The sequence below is a fragment of the Micropterus salmoides genome, unplaced genomic scaffold, assembly GCF_014851395.1.
Source record: "Micropterus salmoides isolate LMB-PRFRI ecotype aquatic unplaced genomic scaffold, ASM1485139v1 Ms_hic_scaffold_13, whole genome shotgun sequence".
Lineage (NCBI taxonomy): Eukaryota > Metazoa > Chordata > Actinopteri > Centrarchiformes > Centrarchidae > Micropterus > Micropterus salmoides.
The window spans coordinates 8,137,743-8,158,787 of record NW_024040374.1 but is presented as its reverse complement, the minus strand read 5'-3'; the positions used below and the strand labels follow the sequence as shown (position 1 = coordinate 8,158,787).

At 38.6% G+C, this 21,045-nt stretch overlaps 1 protein-coding gene across 1 annotated transcript; it reads right to left on the bottom strand.

Moving 5' to 3' along the window:
- Window positions 1-6,107: 6,107 nt before the first annotated feature.
- Window positions 6,108-8,109, bottom strand: foxd3 (forkhead box D3). Its single transcript, XM_038715309.1, has one exon. It carries the CDS (start codon window positions 7,709-7,711, stop codon window positions 6,521-6,523), a length of 1,191 nt encoding a protein of 396 aa, XP_038571237.1. The 5' UTR covers window positions 7,712-8,109; the 3' UTR covers window positions 6,108-6,520.
- Window positions 8,110-21,045: the final 12,936 nt, after the last annotated feature.

Genomic DNA, 21,045 nt, shown 5'->3' with positions numbered 1-21,045 from the left:
CCAACAATATAATACGGGCAGTGAAACAAAATCGTTAAATGACGAATAAAATTCCTCCTTTTGTTAACACTCAAATTCCTCATTCATCATATCAAGGTCATGTAGCTTACCCATTTCTGCATGTCAGTTTAAATATAGGTCAAACAATAATAAACCACTATACCTACAGTAGCTATAGAGGCAACACATAATAGACCTATATTCTAGGGACATCTCTAAAATTATATAGGTTATAAATATAAATAAAGGTATTAGATATCTTTGAAATCCTAAAGATGCCTAAATGTTCACTGTCAGCATAACGGAAGATTTTGTGGATTCCAGATGTTTTCTTTTTCTGGGAAGTAGAACTAACTACAGTTATGATTATTACTGTCTGTATTTTGTAAAATGAATGAATGAAAAATACAGCTGCTACATATTGAAAAGATAACTCTGGTCATTAAAGAAGCAAAGTAGCTTACATTTAATGTACTCTGAGTTCAGAAAAGGAAACCTTTGCTATCACTGAAATAATGCTTAATGTAAGTTTATCAAGATAAACATATTAGACATTGCACTTTCACCTTATTTTGACTACATGTATGTCATCTATTTTAAAACTTTGTAGCAACTTACCATGATCTGTTTTAGCAACATCCACTACATGTATGGAGCACTTTAGAGGATCATTTGTTTCATGTGTAGTTTATTGTAACCTTCCATATACAGATGTGTGTATGGTTATACAATGCACGCCTCCCCTTGCCCTCCCCTCACAGTGTAAATCTCAGCCCAGGGGCATGTTCTCTTCTGTGACCTTTTCTTCTGTTGACACCATCGTCTTTGTTCCCAAGGTGTTGGGATTTGCTGGGTGAGACATGTTCCTTGTGGTTCTGGCATCAATTATGCATAAATAATAATAACCATGGACAACTGCTGATTTGCAATGACACTTTCATTACAACGGCAGCAGCCTATAACTCACTGGTACCTATTAGTTATTAATGCCTGGCCACGCCAGCTTTACTTTGTCATTTATTGCTTCATCTCTATGCCTTTTTAAATATTCAGTAACTGCTGTACCTACATTTACTGTCTGTGATCTCCGCCCAAGAGAAGGCTATAGCTTGTGGTGGAAGATGACCTAGTTATTATGGTGGCATGGGCCTTGCTTGCCAATGCCATTGTAGTCTATCATGTACAGTCAAGTTTGCTACAGCAAGTCAGATGATCTTTTTGGTGGTTTTGTCACATGTTCAACAGTTAACGGTAAGAACAAACAAAGGCCCATAATTCAGAACTCACTCTTTTGTTAAAAAACATGATTTATTTTATGAATACTTTAAAAGTCTGCAGGTGATCTACAAATCAACTAATTTACAACTTCTGATGACATAGAAGTCCTGCTATTCCTTTAGATTTACAAAATCATTGATTAGTTGTCTAGAAAAAATCCTGCAGTATTTGTAGTATGCATTTACAGGAATATCAGCACTGTCTGAGGCTTTAAAAGCCTAAATTACAAAGCAGAATGCGATTCTGATCCAGTCTTTCAGTGACACTTAACATGCCCTCTTTGATTGTCAGAGGTCTAGGGTAACACATTAACTCCTTCTCTTGAAAAATGTTATTACGCAGAAATCCAGAATGGGACAAGTGAATAGGTACTACATAAAAGCATTCATCCACCGAATGCACCCATCTTCATATGGTGACATTGCAATAATTTATTCCCTTGCAGATAAAAAAAATACACTGATACTATTGGACAGAATGAACTACACAGACAAATACAAAATCTAAATGAGTTTGAAAATTCAATTTGCATTTAGCATTGGACAAAAACCTCTTGCCAGTTCGGTATAGGCAGGACATTGAATGAATATTGAATAGATATTGAAATGCAGATTTGAATATCTATCTTTCCATGACAACTGGACAAACACCAATTATTGATGCAAATCCTGTGACATGATCAAAAGATCCAGGAGAGCTACTGAGTGTACTTTGTTGTGCTATTGATTTTGGTCAGCTAAATGTACATGGGTTCATGAGATTTACAGTATCTGTGGATAAGTCAGCTGTACTGGAGTCACTCTGACAAGCCACACTGCAGGTAAGGCTAAGGCAGTATTACTGCAAGGTTGCATGCTTATGATTTACCATGTGGACAGTTTTTCAAACAACAATATTGGTGTTGCTGTACAAGTTAAATTGATTATTCGATACCTCCAAGCTTGTGTGTGGGTTTGACTCATAAATTGTTCGCTAAACTTCATAAAAAGCCAGAAAAGAGTACTGTGTACTTCAGTGTTCAGGCAGCAATACTTATTACATACAGGAAGACACATGTGAACATTCAAGCATGTAAATCAGAATTCTTTGATATTATTTTAAGTTGAACATACAATCAAATTAAAACACATAATCCAATCCTTCAGGTAAAACACTTTGAAATGTCAATTGTAATGAGCTCTTGTAGTTTACTATAAATTTGGTCAAAGTGTTTGTTCAGATCATTTAATTTGTGAGTAAATTAATCAAATTGAGGAACTAAGCTTTATTTAATAACAGCAAATGCAATGTGTTGTTACAAATAGCAGGATTTTACAAGGTTTTTTTTGTCTTGGGTAAGGTGTACAGAAATACTGTCCAAGCATGGCATCCATCATGATGAATTAGTTATTGCAAAAAGTCAACTTTGGGTACAATTTCCGAAAGAAATGCATAACTTTTCAGCAGTCTATGCATTTGTTATTTTTCATTTGTTATTAATCTTCAAATCAAAACTGAGAAATGTGGGCTTCATAACTGAATAATAATCTTATTTTCCTTCTGCCTTCAGACCACCTTACCAAATTAGTTTGCTGCTAAATTTGTGTGACTCTTTATATTCTTGGTGCACAAAACTCTCCCAAATTTGGTATCTTAAAAAAACAAAACCCCCACAAACACTGGAACTTGTTCTAAACAAACCTGGTCATATTAAGTCCAGATTTGAATTTATGTGAAATCTATAAGAAAATCCAGCTAATTGGACTGATAGGATAGGATAAGAATCATTGACAACATGGTGTTTGAAAGACAGATGAACTGTGCCATATACCCAAAATAGTGTCTTTAACACTGAAGCCCCTTTGAAACATTGTGTCTGCAGCCTTCTGTGACAAGGTTAATGTTAACTTGCACACATGGTATTCACAGGTGTGTAAAACACCCAAAAGACACCCACAGTGTGAACAAAAGCCTTACTTTTTGTTACATCTTGTTAAAATACTTCCTGTTTATCTAAAAATGAGTTAAAGTTTAAATTAACTTGATTTTACTGGTAATTCAATGTTGGCTAATTTATTCAAGCTCTATTGGCTCATGAGTTCTCTTGATGGTAAAGTAAGTCAACAATCAAACACACAAAGTGAACTAGTCTGAGATATGAGTCTAATATGGACTGGCTGGTTGAGCTGTGGGAACCACAGTCCAGGCTTCTCTCCACCTGTGCACAAGCACGTGCAGCTGCATAGGTCATATGGAGTGGGTGTGTGTGGGCGCGCGTGAGTGCGACTGTTTGCTCTTCAAATGAGAGTATTAGTCAAATTAGCAAAGTATATTGTTGGCGACATGATGACACGAAACACCAAAAATTGAGAATGTTTTCGATACAACAATTGATAACGCGTTAAAAGCAAAATAGAGCAAGTTGCCTTTATGTATTGAAACAAAATGCAGTGAGTGCACTTTTTGGAGTAAAATATTATCATATGTTTTTTAATTTTAGAATATTTTCAATGCTGCTTTCACGTGACAGCAGTTGGACAAAAACAGTTTTTGTCCAACTGCGGTCACGTGGACTCTGCTTCCAACGTTGTCTTTCCTATCATCTGCTACTAAAACCTTAATTTACAACCTAATTAGCATCAGCAATTTCATTGTCCCTACTCAAAGATGAATAATGGTTTAGATAAGTAATAGTAGGCTAGACGCTAAAACAGTAGGCTACATAACCTAGGCTATATAGGCAACGCAGTATGCTGTGGAAGTATTATGATTTTTGAAGCATGTAGATAAAAAAATAATCATATTGATGTCGCTCATCATTATTTAAAAAAACTGTTGTCAATAAAAAATCAAACATTTGACCCATAGTCATTTATTTCAGCCCTCCTCCTTAAAGTAGGCTAAATCCTGCATATTCTGTTAGATTGCACATATTCTAAATATTTATTTAACCTAAATTATTGGACAGAATATAAAAAAGATTAACTGGGAGTTCCGAGCGGTTTGTCCTCCAACATCTCAGGTCGTGATGTCTTCCTAAATGTTTTTTTTTATTATCTCTGATAGAGAGCCAGAAGGTGTCGGTTAATGCCCCCTAGCGGCTTGAACCTCGTCTCTTCCGAGGAGCAGCATCACCGGTGCAACGCCACACACAGAGACATCACACGCAGACTGTATGTGTACTTTTACTGCAGGCACTCTTATCCAGTGAGAGATGCATGTGAGCATGTGAGTTACCTTGCTTTGTGGAAGCAACTTGCATCTGCATCTCCACCATGCAATGACGGAAACAAATCAGAGATGAAATGATGTGACTAATAGAACTAACAACTAATCAACCAAGTGCAGGTTTGACTTTTGATGTTTAAATGCTTTGATGTTTCCTTGCGCGTGTCAAATACACTGCCGAAAAAGACATAGATATGACAACATTTTGTCTGACTGAAAGTGACCTCTGGTGGTTGCTGAACGTGAGAGTGAGTATTAAAAATCTGTCTTTATTCGTTTATAAATCAATAGTCGAATTAAGATGAAAAACATAAAGACGGAAGTGATCAAGAACCAATTGCCTACAATTTAGGCTGACGTGTTTCTATTAGAAGAATTATCAGAAAAAGCTAATGATGTGTTTTCATGTGACAAATGGGTTAGTTTGGCATTAAAAGGAATTTTATACAACAATATATAGGCTATATATTAGTACTACGCTACTATTATTGGTGGTAATAATAATAATAATAATAATAATAATAATAATAATAATAATAATAATAATAATAAAATGGCTTGGTGACATTGACGATGGCTTTTGCATCATCAGCACCTTCTTCGGTGTCTGACAGAGAGGGGCTCCTTTCTCTTTCTCATGGGGATCAGATAAATATAGCGCCCATAACCCCTCACCAGCCCGATCGCCATTTGCTGTTTGTGTAAAAGTGATTAGCTAGATACAACTGCGAAACTGTTACCTTTATAGTAGCCAAGTCGCAGAATATTCTGTAAAACGATACGAGCAGCGATGTAATGGTAAATTCAAATGTGTCTAAACTGTGGATCATTATCAGGGAAATAACTATAAATAGGCCTAGGCCTATAGCTTAAAAGCAGTTCAACTGTTTTATTATTTATCCCTAAGTGTTAATGTATTTTACACTGGTTTATGTTTTCATCTTAAATAATGTCATTAAAATATATATAAAGCCAAGAAAACTGTAAACATCCGCAAATAACCAGTTTGGATTTGCACTAAATAGCCCATGACACGTATTTTTCCATACCACTTTTCATCTGTCCTTTAAATTTAGCCTATTGTCCATATAAATAGGTAATTTTTCTTAATTAAACTCTTATTACTTTATTTTTTATTTTATTTTTTTTTACCTTCGGCAGGAATTCTCATTTAATTAAGATTATTCCAAAAGCGTTTCTCTAAGATCTCACAATAAAGTTGCAATTACAAGTTTATAAAAAACAGATTCACTGAAAAGGGTTAATATGGTTGATTGTTTAACTGTTCTGTACAAACGTTAGCCTACTCGGTAAATATAATTATGATGGTATTACGCCAAATTAAAATTAATATTAAAAGGTAGATTTCAAAATACTGACTTTTAACATCGTGGACTGGAAGATTCTAATAATTATTAAGCCTGAAAATAACTTAGAGAATTTAAACATATTATATTTATAAGATGAAAAAACTTTCTCAAGACAATTTTATATTTACACATCAAAGTAACTTTTCCTTTTCTTTCTTTTTTGAATGTTTGGATAGTGTTAGGGGATATGTATATACATCAAAAATATGTTTTTCATTAAATCTGTTATCAAACAATTTCAGAATGTTAATAATGATTTTAATTATTTCTTAGATTTATTTACAAATAAATTCAGTTTACAACACAATATAGCTACATAGAATTACATATATTTGACTTCTTTCATTATAAGGGCCCTCCAGTTGAGCTTCCAATACAAAAAGAAAATGTAAAATAATTATCACAGATCTCAAACAGGAACAAATGAAAAAAAGACAGGTAAAAGTCAAACAGGTAAAATCATTCTTTTCTTTTTTTCTTTTTCTTTTTTTTAAACAAATATTTACAAATATTACCTGTACAGAAATATCTCCTTTTTTCTCTGTTTCAACAGTCTTTACATGGCTACAGAGTCCAGTGTTGTCTATTGATTTGTGCTGTTCACACTTCCCCCAGTAATAATGTCTCTATATAAAAATAAGAGTTTATTTTCTCTTAGTTTGAAGTCACTGTGAAGACCATTTGGACACTGCCGCCGCCGTCGCCGACGGTAAAACGTGTCCAGAAAGAATATTTGACGGTACGCTGAGGATGGGAGCGATAGCGGCTGACGTCCGGCTCAGAGACAGGGACTGCGCGCTCAGCAGGGCTGACTGAACGGTCACCGGAGGCCGCAGGAAAGCCTGAGCAGGTGAGGACGAGGAGGCGCTGGAGACCCCGATGATGTTCTCTATACTAAAAGAGGGTCTGTTTGAAGGCTCTGATTTGATCATGGACGCCGTGCTCAGGCTGTTGAGCTGAAGCTGAAGGCTCGGACTGAGCTGGGAGTTGAACGCTTTTCTGTTCAGCTCTGCCGAGGGCAGGAGAGGGACCCCCGGGGGCAGCATGTGACCTACAGGGGGGATGTACGGGTACTGCAAAGCCGCCGGGTGGGTATAAGCAGCCGGGTGGATCCCGTAGTGCCTCCCGTAGGGGCCCCCAAGGCTGTACGCACCGAAACTTTGCATCATGAGAGCAGTCTGGTCCCTGAGCATGTCCGGCTGAACTCTCTTGAACCTTTTCCTCCTCCTGAGGAAGCTGCCGTTGTCGAACATGTCTTCCGAAGCGGGATCCAGGGTCCAGTAGTTGCCCTTGCCGGGATTGCCAGGTTCCCGGGGGATTTTCACGAAGCAGTCGTTGAGGGACAAGTTGTGGCGAATGGAGTTTTGCCACGCCGGGAACTTCTCCCGGTAATACGGGAAGCGGTTGCTGATGAACTCACAGATCCCGCTGAGGGTGAGCTTTTTCTGCGGGCTCTGGAGGATGGACATTGTGATGAGTGCTATGTAGGAGTAAGGCGGCTTTACCAGGCTGTTTTTGGGCTTCTGGATGGCACCGCCCGCCGATGCGCTCTGGTCTTGACCCTCTCCCTTTCCGGTGCCCGTGTCTCCCTCCCCGGAGCTCTCGCAGCACGGGCTCCCTCCGCCGGACCCCATCTCCTCCTTTTCTACCTCGATCTCATCTTCCAGCTCCTCGTCGCCTGTTTCTCCTCGGAGGTCGTGCAGAATGCCTCCCCCGGGGCTGTCGCAGTCGCTGTCCACCCTCTCCATGCCCTCCTCGTCTCCCTCGCCCACCACGTCGATATCCACGTCCTCTGCTGTGAGCACAGTTTGGCCGGACATGTCGCTGGCTCTTTCGCTGCCTCCAGACAGGGTCATCTCACGGCTTACTTACGCAAGTTTTTTTTTTCTTTTCTTTTAAAGTCTACCGGGGCCAAAACAACCGATCAACCGGGTGTGATGGGTGGGTGAGACCAGCGCGGTCACGACGTGTCTGCTGGACTTCTTCTGTCAAGAGATCGAGTGTCTCCAAAAATCTAGACGCGACTGAACCGGCAGCAAGCCAGTCAAGCCAAAGAGAAACTTCAACTTCTACAAATATTTCTCCACTCGGTAAGTGAGCAGGCCTATGTAAAGCGTCTATTCTCGCCTCGAAGTTGTTTGGAGATGTTGCCCCGACGTCCCTTCTCTATGCGTATATTTCCTATAGGAGTGATATTTGGAGAACCAAGTCGAGGTGACACATGCTGCTTTTAAAGGCCAAGCTTTTAAAAGGACTGTCTGATAGATTACTTTTCCCAGTATAAGATATACTATCAGTGCAGGACACGTGGTTTGGTGACGACAGACGCCCCCTCTCCTCTTCTCTCCTCCCTCCCTCCACCCTCTGTTAAACCATGCAAACTGGAGTTGTTTCATGGATTTGTCAACAATGGGACATCAGCAATGCTGCTTTCCGCTGATTTCTGTGTTCGTCCGTCATAGACCGTTTAGCGGTGGCAGAGTGAGGAGGAGGAGGGGGGGGGGGGTGCGAGAAAATTGGCCTGCATGATTCAAAGATCTGATGCGCATTAACGTGGCTGCGTAAAAACAATCCAAACCTTTAACTTTGCTAATGCAAACTCTGTTGAAAGCTGCAGAATGAAAACGGCGACAGCTAAGTTCACGGAATCCTCCTTTAAGTTATTTTATGTTTTAACGTTTGTTTTTTAAATTATGAAATTTTACAATAATTGATTTTTCTACTATTTAATTTAAACCGGTTTTCGTGCATGTTACTTTGACACTTTGTCGTACGGATTAAACGTTTTCACCTTGTTTATTTGATGCTGAAATGCATGCATGATATTTCCGCTCTACAACCCACCGTGTAGATCCAAGCTGCGAATGTGAAGCATGAATTGAAGTCTATTTATTCCCGCAGGATTAGCCGATGGTGGGAAGAATTTTGAGCAGCAGCGGCTGCAACACCGGCAACAATGAATGAAGAGAAAAAAGAATTTCCTTAAGAGTTTGGAAGAGGTGCTAACGACCCCAATCATTGCATGTTTTTGCATTTGAAAAAAGTAGGAAATGCGGACAGCGGGTGAATGCAAAGAGAGCATTTATTCACAAGCATGGAGGTGAGCGGTGTAGGCTGGGCTCAGGGAGTGGATGTCGGATCCAACACAGAGGGTTTCCTCGGTAGTGTGGGAACATTTGACAAGACTAGTGACAGAACAAGACATTCGTATTTCAGCTAACGTTCAGAGCGACTAAAGAAATGTGTAGTAAATTAAATTAACAGGCTATAGGAATTTAAACTCAGATATATTCCGATGTGCCACACGAGATTTAAACGTTCAATTGATTTTATCGGAAGTCTTTCAGCAGGTTAATGAAAACATCTATAATCAACACCGGTCAGTTATTTGTGACAAGGCTTTATTTGGGTAAATTAAAATATAGGGGCCTAATAAATTAGAAATAAAGATACGGTGTAATTAACAATTATTTCACAGCTTCATGCTCTTTTTTCTTAATTAAAATGTAGCCATTGTAATTAGTATCATATAGGATTATTATTGTTAAAATTTGTTAATATTATTATTGTTACATTTCAATAAATTACGTGCGTCAACTATTTATGACATCAATTACCATTAATAGCAACTTGAACTGAATGTAGGCTATGGTATCTTAACAAAAAGCGCATGTTCATGAATTTATTTTGCAGTTTACTTTGCTTTAAAATTCCATCGGTGTTATTTTGGATCTTAAAGTTTTTGGAGTTTGAATCTAATCCTTTAATTGCCTTTAGCAGTGCACAGAGGTGCTGCTTCATGCGCCACCTCAGACACCTCTGCTCTTTGGATACAAGTCGGATTAATCAAACACTATCATTAATAATGCGCGTATGGGTCAAAGGAGGGAGACATGGCTTCCTATTAGACTCGCCTTGTGTTAATCTCTCGGTGACCTGTGTGATCTGGAGGTCCGTCAATACGGACTACTTAGTAGATGAAACCAAAGTCTACATTAACTTTTATCCTGCTTATCCGCAGGGCGCATGTGTATTGAGGAAAGCCTGTTTCTCTTCAGTTTCTGGATTTTCCGGGACATAAATCAGCAAAATGACTTTTTGCTCAAGGTTGTTTGTTTGAGGGGTTTTGCGCAAATCGAACATTTATCCGATCAAAGATTTTTGTCTCCGTTGCACCGCTGATTTGCACATTTCCTACATTTCTTCAAAGCCACAGAAGTTCATTAACTCGTTTTGATATGTGTGACCTTTTTTATAATACATGGTTCTTTGCTCTCAACTGAGATGTAGCCAAAGCCTCATTTTTTGGTGCCTTTTAAAAATGCTGAAAGAAATATTAAAGCAGCAGAATAAGAGCTTTATGAACCATTTTTCTTATTTTGAAGGATTTTTTTTAAAGGAATAAGAGGGTCATAGAGCTGCTTTCTTAACCAATCTCTCTCTCTCTCCCTCTCTCTCCCCGTGTGTATGTGTGTGTGGAGAGACAGGTGCAGCCAGCCTCCTTTTAAAAAACCCCCAGAGTCGCAGTGTTGTGTGAAAGGCGGCGTAACTGCTGATATAACCTGACTGAAACAGCACCGAGAGGGGGTTTCAAACCCGTCCTTCCTGTGATCTTTTGAAGCCTCATAAATCCGCTTTTATACCTCCGCAGTTTGTTAATGAAATGTACGTTTTAAGCACACATGCACGGCTTAGCGCGACAAAACCTTTTAGTATAATAAGCCAACTCGCTCCGGCATGAAACCATTAGGTGGGGACAGACAGAAGAGACAGCGGAGCAGCAGATGCAGCAGCAACAGCAGCACCACAGGTGATGGAGGGGAAACGGGCTCCACATGTGATAACTGCAAACTACCAGCAAGGTCACCGAACAAATAATTGTGATCATAATAATGTGATGCTCCGGTGATTCCTGAGAGGGAGAGACTTTTCTCCTCCACCCTCACAGGGGTCAGAGGTCAGGGTCACCTGCGGAAATGATGGCAGGGTGTCAGTTGTTTGCTCAAGTACACTTCAGCATGTCGAATGAATGGAGGTGATGGAGATGTTAAATATTGTTAATTCATTTCATTTGGGGGAAAATGCAGAAATTGTGGTGAGATCATTTCATGTGTGACCTTATTTGCTTCCTGCTTTCCATATAATAATAATTTATTTTCAAAATTTGTGAGAGTGCGCATTCTCAAGTCCTTCTGGATGGGCTAATGTGAAAAATATGGGACTCCAGAAGAGTTGAGAGCATTTTATAACAGTTGTGTGTGCTTGAGCTAAATGTCAAGGGCTTGCAAACGTGTGGCGGTTTCTATGGGAAAGGTGGGTAGGGATTTTTGGGGGGATAGGATGGATTTTCACATCTATCACCTAATCAATAGAGACTCCTTGCTCTATCTCTCCCTTTTGATCTCTAGATTTCTTAAAAATATGTTTAAAAAGACCTGTCATTGTGCCGTAAAATGTGGCTCAAATGTAGCCTTTAGGTAGCCCACTAATTTGGAAAATCTCATGGCCCATTTTTAGTGTCTTTTCAGAATAAAAACGTTTGAATCTGTTAATTATTAATTAGTTAGTAATTCAAATTTATATTAGCCTAAAGGATGATACAAATATGAGACTATTTGACATCATATCTGCATATATGATGCTAATTGCTCAAAATACAAACATAGGCCTATCAGTCCAGCACAAATAATTAAAGTGCCCCAAAACAAGCTGAACCATGCCGTACTAACATTCTTGTTTTGAAATCAGCTGTTTGTAGAACCAGATTTTTGAAAGGCAATTCGTGTAATTAATTAGGTGAAAGAGTAGGGGGCAGCAGCTAGTAAAACGATACGATAAATTAATGGCATTGTTGGCGCGTCCTTAATTACGACCATGATGTTAATTATTTTACACCAGCAGCCAAATCTTCAACTTGTCGGATTTAATAAAGACGTTCTCAGAAAATGAAAATGAGAAAAAAAACACCATATCCGCCAAGCTGTGTGCCAAACAAAAATTATGTTACTCAAAAAGTATTGCAATATTTTCCCTTTAATTGGATTTTTCATGGTCGACTATGTGAATTCTGCAGAGCGCTGGATGGCAGGAATGTTTTTTTTGTTTTTCTCTCTCCCCTTTCTCTCTCTCCCCTTTCTTTTTTGGAAATCACCATTTTCAGCCCTTCTCAAAGAATCCACTCTATCAACCTTCCAGTTTCTGTCAAACAATATGATGGAGCCCATTTTTAACCCTTCCTCCTGCGGGATCAGCCGGAGCCTGATCACTGCTACTCAACAAAGCACAAAGGGCCCAGAATAGAAGACACACGTGTGTGTGTTGTCTGTGTGTCTATGTTGGACGTTCCATCTACTTGACGCATTTGTTTGAAGACACCACGCAGCAGATCAGGCTGCGCAGCCACAGAAGGTGATGTAGAAGGACTCACCTCGTGTCTCGACTGTTTTGTACCTTTTCTTTTCGTGCGTGTATTTTTGGGCTGAGGTAGCTTATGCTATGATGGGCTCTGAATGCATGTTTCACATTAGGTATGGTAGGGCCTATATGGTAAGAGCCTGTTTAAACGAAAAACACAATTGATTTTACATTGGTGATTATCAATTTTGACTCATCTTCTTATTTACTACTAATACATTTCTACAACTACTTATATATTTCTTTCACTATAGTCTGCAGTCTGAGGTCCTCAGGCTTGTCTGAGGCCTGTTTCTTCTTGCAGGCTTCATAGGCTTTACCATTTGCAGGTTTTATTTCATAAGTTTGCTTCCTCATTTTAGAAATCATATTTGAATTAGATGATTAAGTAATAATCTGGTGATTTTGTGGTTTAATGTGAAACACAAAAAACAGACAGAAAGTAAAATGAATGATTAGCCTACATAAATCAAAAAAAAAATTAAACATATTTATCTTGTTTCAATAAATGTCAGTTTAAAATCTTGTCAAAATGAATCGTGTGTTGTGAAAAATCACATCCCATCAGTCAAATAAGAATATCTTATGCCTATGCTGACTTGTCAGCAAATCATACGTGGGTGTTCAGGTCTCAAAAGCTCCCCTTTCATTGTCATGTTGGATTATTAAACTGTTTCCACTTAAATTGAGTAATTGCATATGCATTAGTTTTAATCTCATTGAGGTAAAAACAAAACAAAGTTGAATCGTTTGCAGGACAATTGAAAAAAATTTTTTTATTGAACATATATTTATTTAAATTTGTATTAAAAATGATAATGCCATGTGTCGTATTCTGCAATGTTCTGAAAACACTGCAGCGGCTCCACGCAGCCTCTCCGCCCGGCCATCGCTCCTCTCCTCCGGCTGTCCGTCAGTTGGAAGCCCTTCGGGGAGGCTGCATGGAACTCGCGGGTGCTGGTGGGAAAGTGACACCTCCAGCTAAATGCAGCCGGATTACCATCCCAATGCGTGCTTGTTAAGTACGTGCAATGTCACCCAGTTTGTAGGCTTTTTGTCATTCAGATGAAGGTTGAGAAGTTGCACATTAGTATATCCCCGTGTTGTGTGAGTGCAGCGATTCAGGCTGTAAACAGTGCAAATTGGCCCTAAAGCAGCCTTTTAACACGGTGTCAAAACACATGCAGCCTGGCTTTGCACCAAATAATTGTCTGCAAAGAACGACAGCAAACAATGTGCTAATACAGCAAAGGGTGTTAAATGGTTGTGGTTATTGGAGTTTAATAGAGACCAGCAAAAATCTAACAAACATAGACAAAAATGTGTTTGTCCACATCTAAAAATCACATTTAGGAGCAAAATGTTGTGTGCTTAGGGGTATTTCTAGGAAAACACAATACATTGTTAAGTCAGCAGTTATTGAAAACTGAATTGATTTTTGGATGATTTGATGGTAAATTAGAAAAGACTGATTATGTTTTATGACTCTATCCAACATGAAAAATTACAATTTGTGTAATAGAATAATAGAAAATCATCATGATGGTGTCCAATTTGAAAATCATGCACACATCTTAATGTCTGCAGGTGAGGCAGCCTTTCTTACAATCCACATCAAAAGAAAACTCTCATTCAGTGCGACCCCTGAACTCAATATCTTATGCCTATTGATGCATAAATATATGTAACATCGCACTAAATTACCTCCTACATCCCATGCCTGCCCTGCTCGTAATAATATTCCTTCACGTAATCTGTCAAGTTCTTCACAAAGACACTTTACCTCTTCTCGAACCCAATTACAGGAGTTAAAGAAGAAGAAGGTGATGAGGAGGAGGATGTTTATGTTAAAAAGTGTCTGTGTGGTAAGAAGAGCCTATTTTCAATATATCCTGAAGTGTGCTTTATTCTCATGAAAGCCTAATGTTACCACCTTGAGGCAAATTATTTAATTTATCTTAAAGCCCAAATATTTCTCCTCTTTATCTATCTATGTATTGCTTGTACTTTATCCCTTATTTGCTTTATGAAAAGTCTCCTTGTCTGTTATTCCAGTGGGGAAGTGCATATCCCACATCCTAATCAAAGTCATTGTGCTGTCTCTTGAAATTAAGGACTGCACCTTTAAATTGTCAATTACTCTGAGGTTAAGTGGACTGAATAGACCCAATGATTCAAATCAGGTGTTACAATTTACTGCACATGGCTATCTGACTTCATTTCATTTTGGCCCGAATCTCTCTGGCAGACAGTGAAGTGATTTATTACACAAAAGAACATCCATGATTATTTACTAAATAACACATTTATATCATATTTTCATAGACACCAGAGATTCTTTTAGATATTTAAACTACACATCAATAGATCTTTATTCTTCTTCATGCTGAAAATCACTGGGTCAAAATTAACCCAATTTTGGTCACTGTAGAATTTATGCAATTCTGGATTAAGTTTACCCAGCACCAATGTGTTGTTTTAACTCTGCTTTAGTTTTATGTTTTTAAAATTGCTATTGGTGTACTAACTCAAACTAAAATAGGGTTAATTTGACCCAGGGCTAGACAAAACACGCTCAAGTCTGACCTCAGAGCTGTCACAAATTGATTTTAGGTTAACTGTACCCAGTACCAGTGGGTAGAACACCCACCGGAAGAATGGGTTGTTTTGTTATTATTTTTCACAGTACTGTTTAGTTATTTACTAACAAATGGTATATACACGTTATTGTGATCTACTCTTGCTCTCTTTAAATGTATATGTCACTATTTGTTAGTGACTGTTAATAATATGTGTATCCTTTGCAATTTTGAAAAACACATGTTCATCATTTTGTACAACTATGAAAAATGTGTGGTTGTTTAAAGGTAAAACTTGAACATGAGTGAGTATCCATATTCTTTACTTAAGTAAATTAACTAATACCAGCTGTAAAATAATAGTCCTGTGCTGAAAATATTACTCGGAAAAATATAATCAGGACAAAGTACCTAAAGTATCAAGAGTAAAAAGTATTCAATGCAGAAAAATGGTCCCGGTGACTGTTATATCAGTAGATCACTATTACACATGCTTTAATGTGTACGCAGTGCTGTAGTACTGCAGTATGGTATGGTTGAGGTGCAGCTAATTTTTAAATATTTTACATATAGTAGGGCTGCAACTAATGGATTCATTATGGATTAATCTGCTGATTACTTCCTCAATGAATCGATTAGTTGTTTGGTATGTAAAACATATATATGTGAGAAATGGCCGTTACAATGAGCCCAAAGGGACACCTGCAAATTCCTTTCCCTTTTGTTTGGACCAATAGTCAAACCTCCAAATGACTGAGTTAACTGTAATTTAAGACAACAAAAAGCAGAAAATCCTCACATTTGAGAAGCTGCATGAACAATTACTTAACGATTAATCAGTTATTAATCAGTTAGTTTTCATTTTCTGTCATTCCAAGTAATTATACGTGTCAGATAAATGTAGTGGAGAACATTGTACATTATTTCCCTCTGAACTGTAGTGGAATAGAAGTATAAAATGGCATGAAATGTAAATACTAAGTTAAGTACAAGTACCTCAAATTTGTACTTAAGTACAATACTTGGGGAAATGTACATACTACTGTAGAATAACCATATTTTTGTTTGTGTAAATAACCTAACAGTAAAATAACATTGGCACACAATCCATTGGTACTGAGTAAAGTTGACCCGGTACTATATTAACCCAGTGATTTTTACTTATTACACCCAGAGTGTATAATTTAGGTGATTTTGCTCATATTACAGTGCTACTTATGTCTTAAACTGTAAGATTAAACATGTCTGGATAATACAGCCAAACAGTGTTAACACCCAAACAAAGTTACCACCCTCCCCTCACACCCATGCTGGGAGTCCAAAGTCAGCCACACAAGCATCAATATTTTACATTCCCTCAAGAATCCTCTTTAAAGATGCAATCAATGCCTCCGATTCATTATCCATGTGTATGTCTTCTAGGTATGGCCTTTGTCATTAAGCAATAATTCACCCCTCCAGAGTCCCACATTACTCCGCTGCTCCATACTTTTACAAATGCCTCGGGGCTATAAATACTAATGAAATCTCTTTGCTTAATTTGATTTTGCTGGTACACTTGCAGTTATGGCTGAACTTTCCCACGAGAGAGGCTGATTGAACACTTTCAAGTCCTTATGGAAGCAGGAAAACATTCCAAAGAGCTGGGGAGATCATTTCCATAATTACCCCGATTGGCAGCCTAATGACCTTCTGTGACAATAAAAAGATCTCTTGTTAATTCCCTTTCTGTCGCTGACATTCAAGAGATTCCTATCTTACATGTTTGAGGGTTCACAAGATAACAAGTGTACTTTTTTTCCCTCCCGTTTTCAGCGAGCAAAAGAGCAGCCCCATTCAGTTCTGCTCCCCCAACATACTGCAGTGATGTGGCTCTGCTCTGCTCTACTGTGAAAGGGATCTGCTTGTGCCTGCACGCCTCGTCCACCCTGCCCCAAAGTTGGATAATTTATGGGCCTGAGGGAGATTATAAAGATGGATCTTTGAGGCAATCAATTTTCATGTTGCGATTTGAATGGTGGGATAGAAATGAAGTGCAGAATAATTAAAAAGATCACAAGTTCCCCCTCGCATGTAATAATGAGTGGCTCCAGAGGCAGTGGGTACTGCCACAGTGCCAGAGGAAGAGCCTTTGATTTTAACTGAGAAGGCACTCAGCCCGGTCCAACACACTGCCCCACAATGGAGGGCGGGGGGGGTTCACCGCTGCCACACATTGAGGCTGCATTGCAAATCATGCTCTGTGACTTTTTGAGGACTGTGTGCTTGTCCACCAAGCAGATCATAAGCAGATACTGTTGTCAGAGGAAACGGAAAGGGGTGGGGGTTGGTCTCGTTGCTTGGATGTCTAAGTCAGGATGACTCAGAGCTGGCAGGAAAAGTGATGTAGGCGGTTGTTTGGAATATGTTTCACAGTGACCACAATGCTCAAAGTGTTTTGGGATGTTAAAATAAAATCCACCCGTTCTTTGCATATGAATCAGTGTCAAAATGTACCATCAGCTGTCTGGTTGCACAACTGTGAGCTGTTGTGCCTTGACAAATTCAAATGGTAATCTAAGGCCTTTTTATACCTCTGAATGTATTAGACTAAATGTGAAATGTGCATCTGTTGCCTGCCAGTTCTCCATATTCTTTCTGTAAAGGACAAGCTGTTTGGAAATAAACTTCTGATATCTTCTGGCCCACTCACTTGTACTTTGCTTAGCACACAAGATATTATTCTAAGGATGGTAAAGAGGATCAAATGTTGACCCCCCCCACACACATACACGCACACACGGTCTCCCAATTATGAAGACAGTGTAAAGTAAAGAGGACACTGCGATGAGCTGGCGAGAGCATCCTAGAAACAGATGGTGGCATATGTGACTGCTTTTCTCTGCTGGAAGGGGAAGTGTAATGACACCTGGCAGCGGGCTCACATTGAATATCATTCTGCTGGTCACTTGGTCAACTCAACATTGGCACACTGCACACACATCCAGACACATGCAGTGCTGCAGGCGGTAGTTAATTTAGTGTGGGTTTCCATTTTAAAGGTGTTAACACCTTGTTGATAGATTTCCACTTACAATGCATGTTCAAGGCGTGTTGTGTGAGTATCTCTCTTGACCTGTCCATTTCAACAGAACTGTTTGTTTTGTAAAGGAAACATTCACAAACTGACTCTTAGTGGGTTACAATTGGCAGGGTGACGAAAAAGAGCTAGGCAGCAGGCAGAATTTTCTTTCATAGTCCCATTACATAGAAAAATTTCCCACACAATGACAAAAAAAGTGGAGGAGGCTCTTGAGATGCAAAATAATACATTTAATCCATCTGCAAAAGGTGACACCATGTGAAAAAATGTGACAAAAAGAGTGAACGTTTTAGTCAAAGGACCATCGTCATCACAATTTACAGGCCATGTAATTCTAGAGACATACACAGGCTTGCAGACAAACAGCAATTATGACTGAACTCTTTTTTCACATTTTCCCCATTAACCATTTCTCACTTCTTTAAAATTTTGTTCCATCACTGCTGCAACAGACAGCTTGGTTGTGTGGCACTGGTAAAGAATATATATAAAATCTTTATATATTTGAATATTATGTACTTGTAATTGGAAAATTCAAGTAAGTCATTTAAAATGTGTTTGTGTGGATGTGTATAGTGGGGTGCTGTTCTCACAAGATGCATTTCTAAAAGCTTTTATGAATTTTAAGATGGAGGGAGCGTCAATGCCCTTTTTACATCCAATTGGATTTCCACTTCTTCTTCCACTCCAAAAATACTTGCACTAATTTGTTTAGTTGGTCTGTTTTATTGGCCTGTTGTATTATGGGTAGTTGCAGCACATTAAAGGATTCCCCTTTATAGGTGAGTATTATTATCAAAATATACCATTCTTAATTCTTTAAATCCAATGTATGCCCATATGCAGCCAATCTAAAACATTCCTAAGAATACACCCAATTTTTTTGGGTTGGTACTGCAACAAAATTGTGTTGTATGCTTTAATGTTAACTGTTTTCTGCTCACTAACATACATTACGGTATTTACTCCATAAAGCTTGCCCTTTAGGTCGCTCCTTCAAAAGGAGAAAAAAGCCCATGAAGCTATTGAATCATACATCACAACATATGTACGTTTATATCAAAATCAAATAAACAGCCTAATGAACTTTTCCATCCATCCATCGTCAACCGCTTATCCTGTGTACAGTGACGCGGGGGGCTGGAGCCTATCCCAGCTGACATTGGGCGAAAGGCGGGGTACACCCTGTACAGGTCGCCAGTCCATCGAGAATCAAACGAGGTATCATTTAAACATTTTCCAATATCATCAAAGTGATGCGGTTAATAGTTATTTGGTTAGTTTCTTCTTGGCCTAATGTCACAACTCAGGAACTGAAGTGGGTAGCTAAACGGTTAATGGGGGCATGTGACTGGACTTGAGAAAGCAGCTCAGAACAGCAAATTTAATTATCATGTTAGAATTCAGCATGAAAACAATCTATACTAGAAATTAGATGTATTCCTGTCAGATGACTCGTGTTAGTGGAGCTAATGTCATTTGGAACAGCCTTACACCTTCTTTAAATGTTATCAAATGTTTACAAAAGAACTTAATGTTCTAAAATGCAATCAGAGGATCTACTGTGCCGGCATCAGCACTGAGCAGTGTTCCCTCTTGGTGGTGTGGTGATGCATTATGGGTAACAAACGTTGAATCAGAGGTTGTCTTAATAGGTTAAATACAGGGGATGCAAAAAACATAATATTGTTGCTATTCTTCATTTTCAATTGACTGTATAATTCATAATGAATGTTATTATTTATGTTTTAAAAATATGCCTTTAACAGACGTAGAAATGTGAACTGGAATGAGGGGAGAGAGGACTCCTTGATGACTGGTCACGACAAACCTATTAATTCACTATAACAGCTTTTTTTGTGTTTGTCTCACCATGTTGTTGTGACTTTTGTGAAGTGACTTTTCTGCATAATTTGCAACACAGTAGTCTTTTATGTGCTCAAAAGGAAATCATTTGTGCTTCTCCAATACAGATATTTGACTTATCTGAAGACAGTGGAACATGTCTTTTAATTCACTTATCTCAGTTACAGTATATTTGCTTATTATTTCCCAACGTAGATCCCTGTGCAACAATGTCTGACTTTATTCTGCTGCAATTGCAGACTGGACTAATGACTCTCCAGTTGTAAACCCAAATATCATGGGCATGAAACAATAATAATGATATGCATGATCATACATATATACAGTTTTAAATACATATGTACTGTACCTGATACGTCTGTACACCTCTCTGGTTGGGATGGACTTATAGTGCTGTATCAATAATGTAAACTTACTCTTTAATATGCACTTCTTCTGTTGCTTAGTTGCACTTATGTAATGATTACCCCATCTTGTTCCACCGACAGTGATTCGTCCTCATGGGTCAGGTTTTGCTGCATCCTGTGAGGGGCCTTCAAACTTTCAGAGGCTTACAAAGGCCCCATTCTCCTCTCTGTTGCTCTTCTTCATCACCCAGCTTCAGGGCATAGCAGATCTGCTCAAACCTCGGTATTGTCTGGGCAAAACCACATATTAAATTTGCCCTGCATAAGCCATTTCATTGAGCTGCAGCAGGAATTCCTTTGCTAGGTCATTCATCTGTGTACATGGTTTGGACACACATTTGAAACAAAGCAAGCCAGTCAAGGATAATATTGAGGAAGTTACATACATTTCAAGTTTTGCAGCATATGTCATTTCTGTTTCTTGCTCTTTTGGCACTGGAGTTGTCGGTGCAGATTCATGCAGCGGGAACATTGCGAGACTGTAGCTGTGAGCGATCCAAAATTTCTCCCTGCATATGTAATGTTTTGCACTTCATTAGGAATTCTGGATTTTCCCCATCAGGAATGTCAACTGAATAGAAAGAGAAGGAAGCTAAGAGAGCTCTCTATCCACAGCAAACAATTAACAATGAATAATAAAGAGCAAAAATCCAATTCAAGCCAACCAGAGGTCCTGTGTATAATGCATCGGTTCTGTATTGAAATAGTACAAGCTTATCTCATATTTGTTCATGTAGTTATGAATACATTTTTTATTCCATATCTGTAACTTCATCTCTGTACCAACACAGCATGGTTTATCTTATAATACTATATAACCATATTAATGATTTATGTTGTGC

Bases quoted from the DNA above. Each gene is read 5' to 3' on its own strand.
- foxd3 (XM_038715309.1), bottom strand. From the start codon at position 7,711: ATGACCCTGTCTGGAGGCAGCGAAAGAGCCAGCGACATGTCCGGCCAA.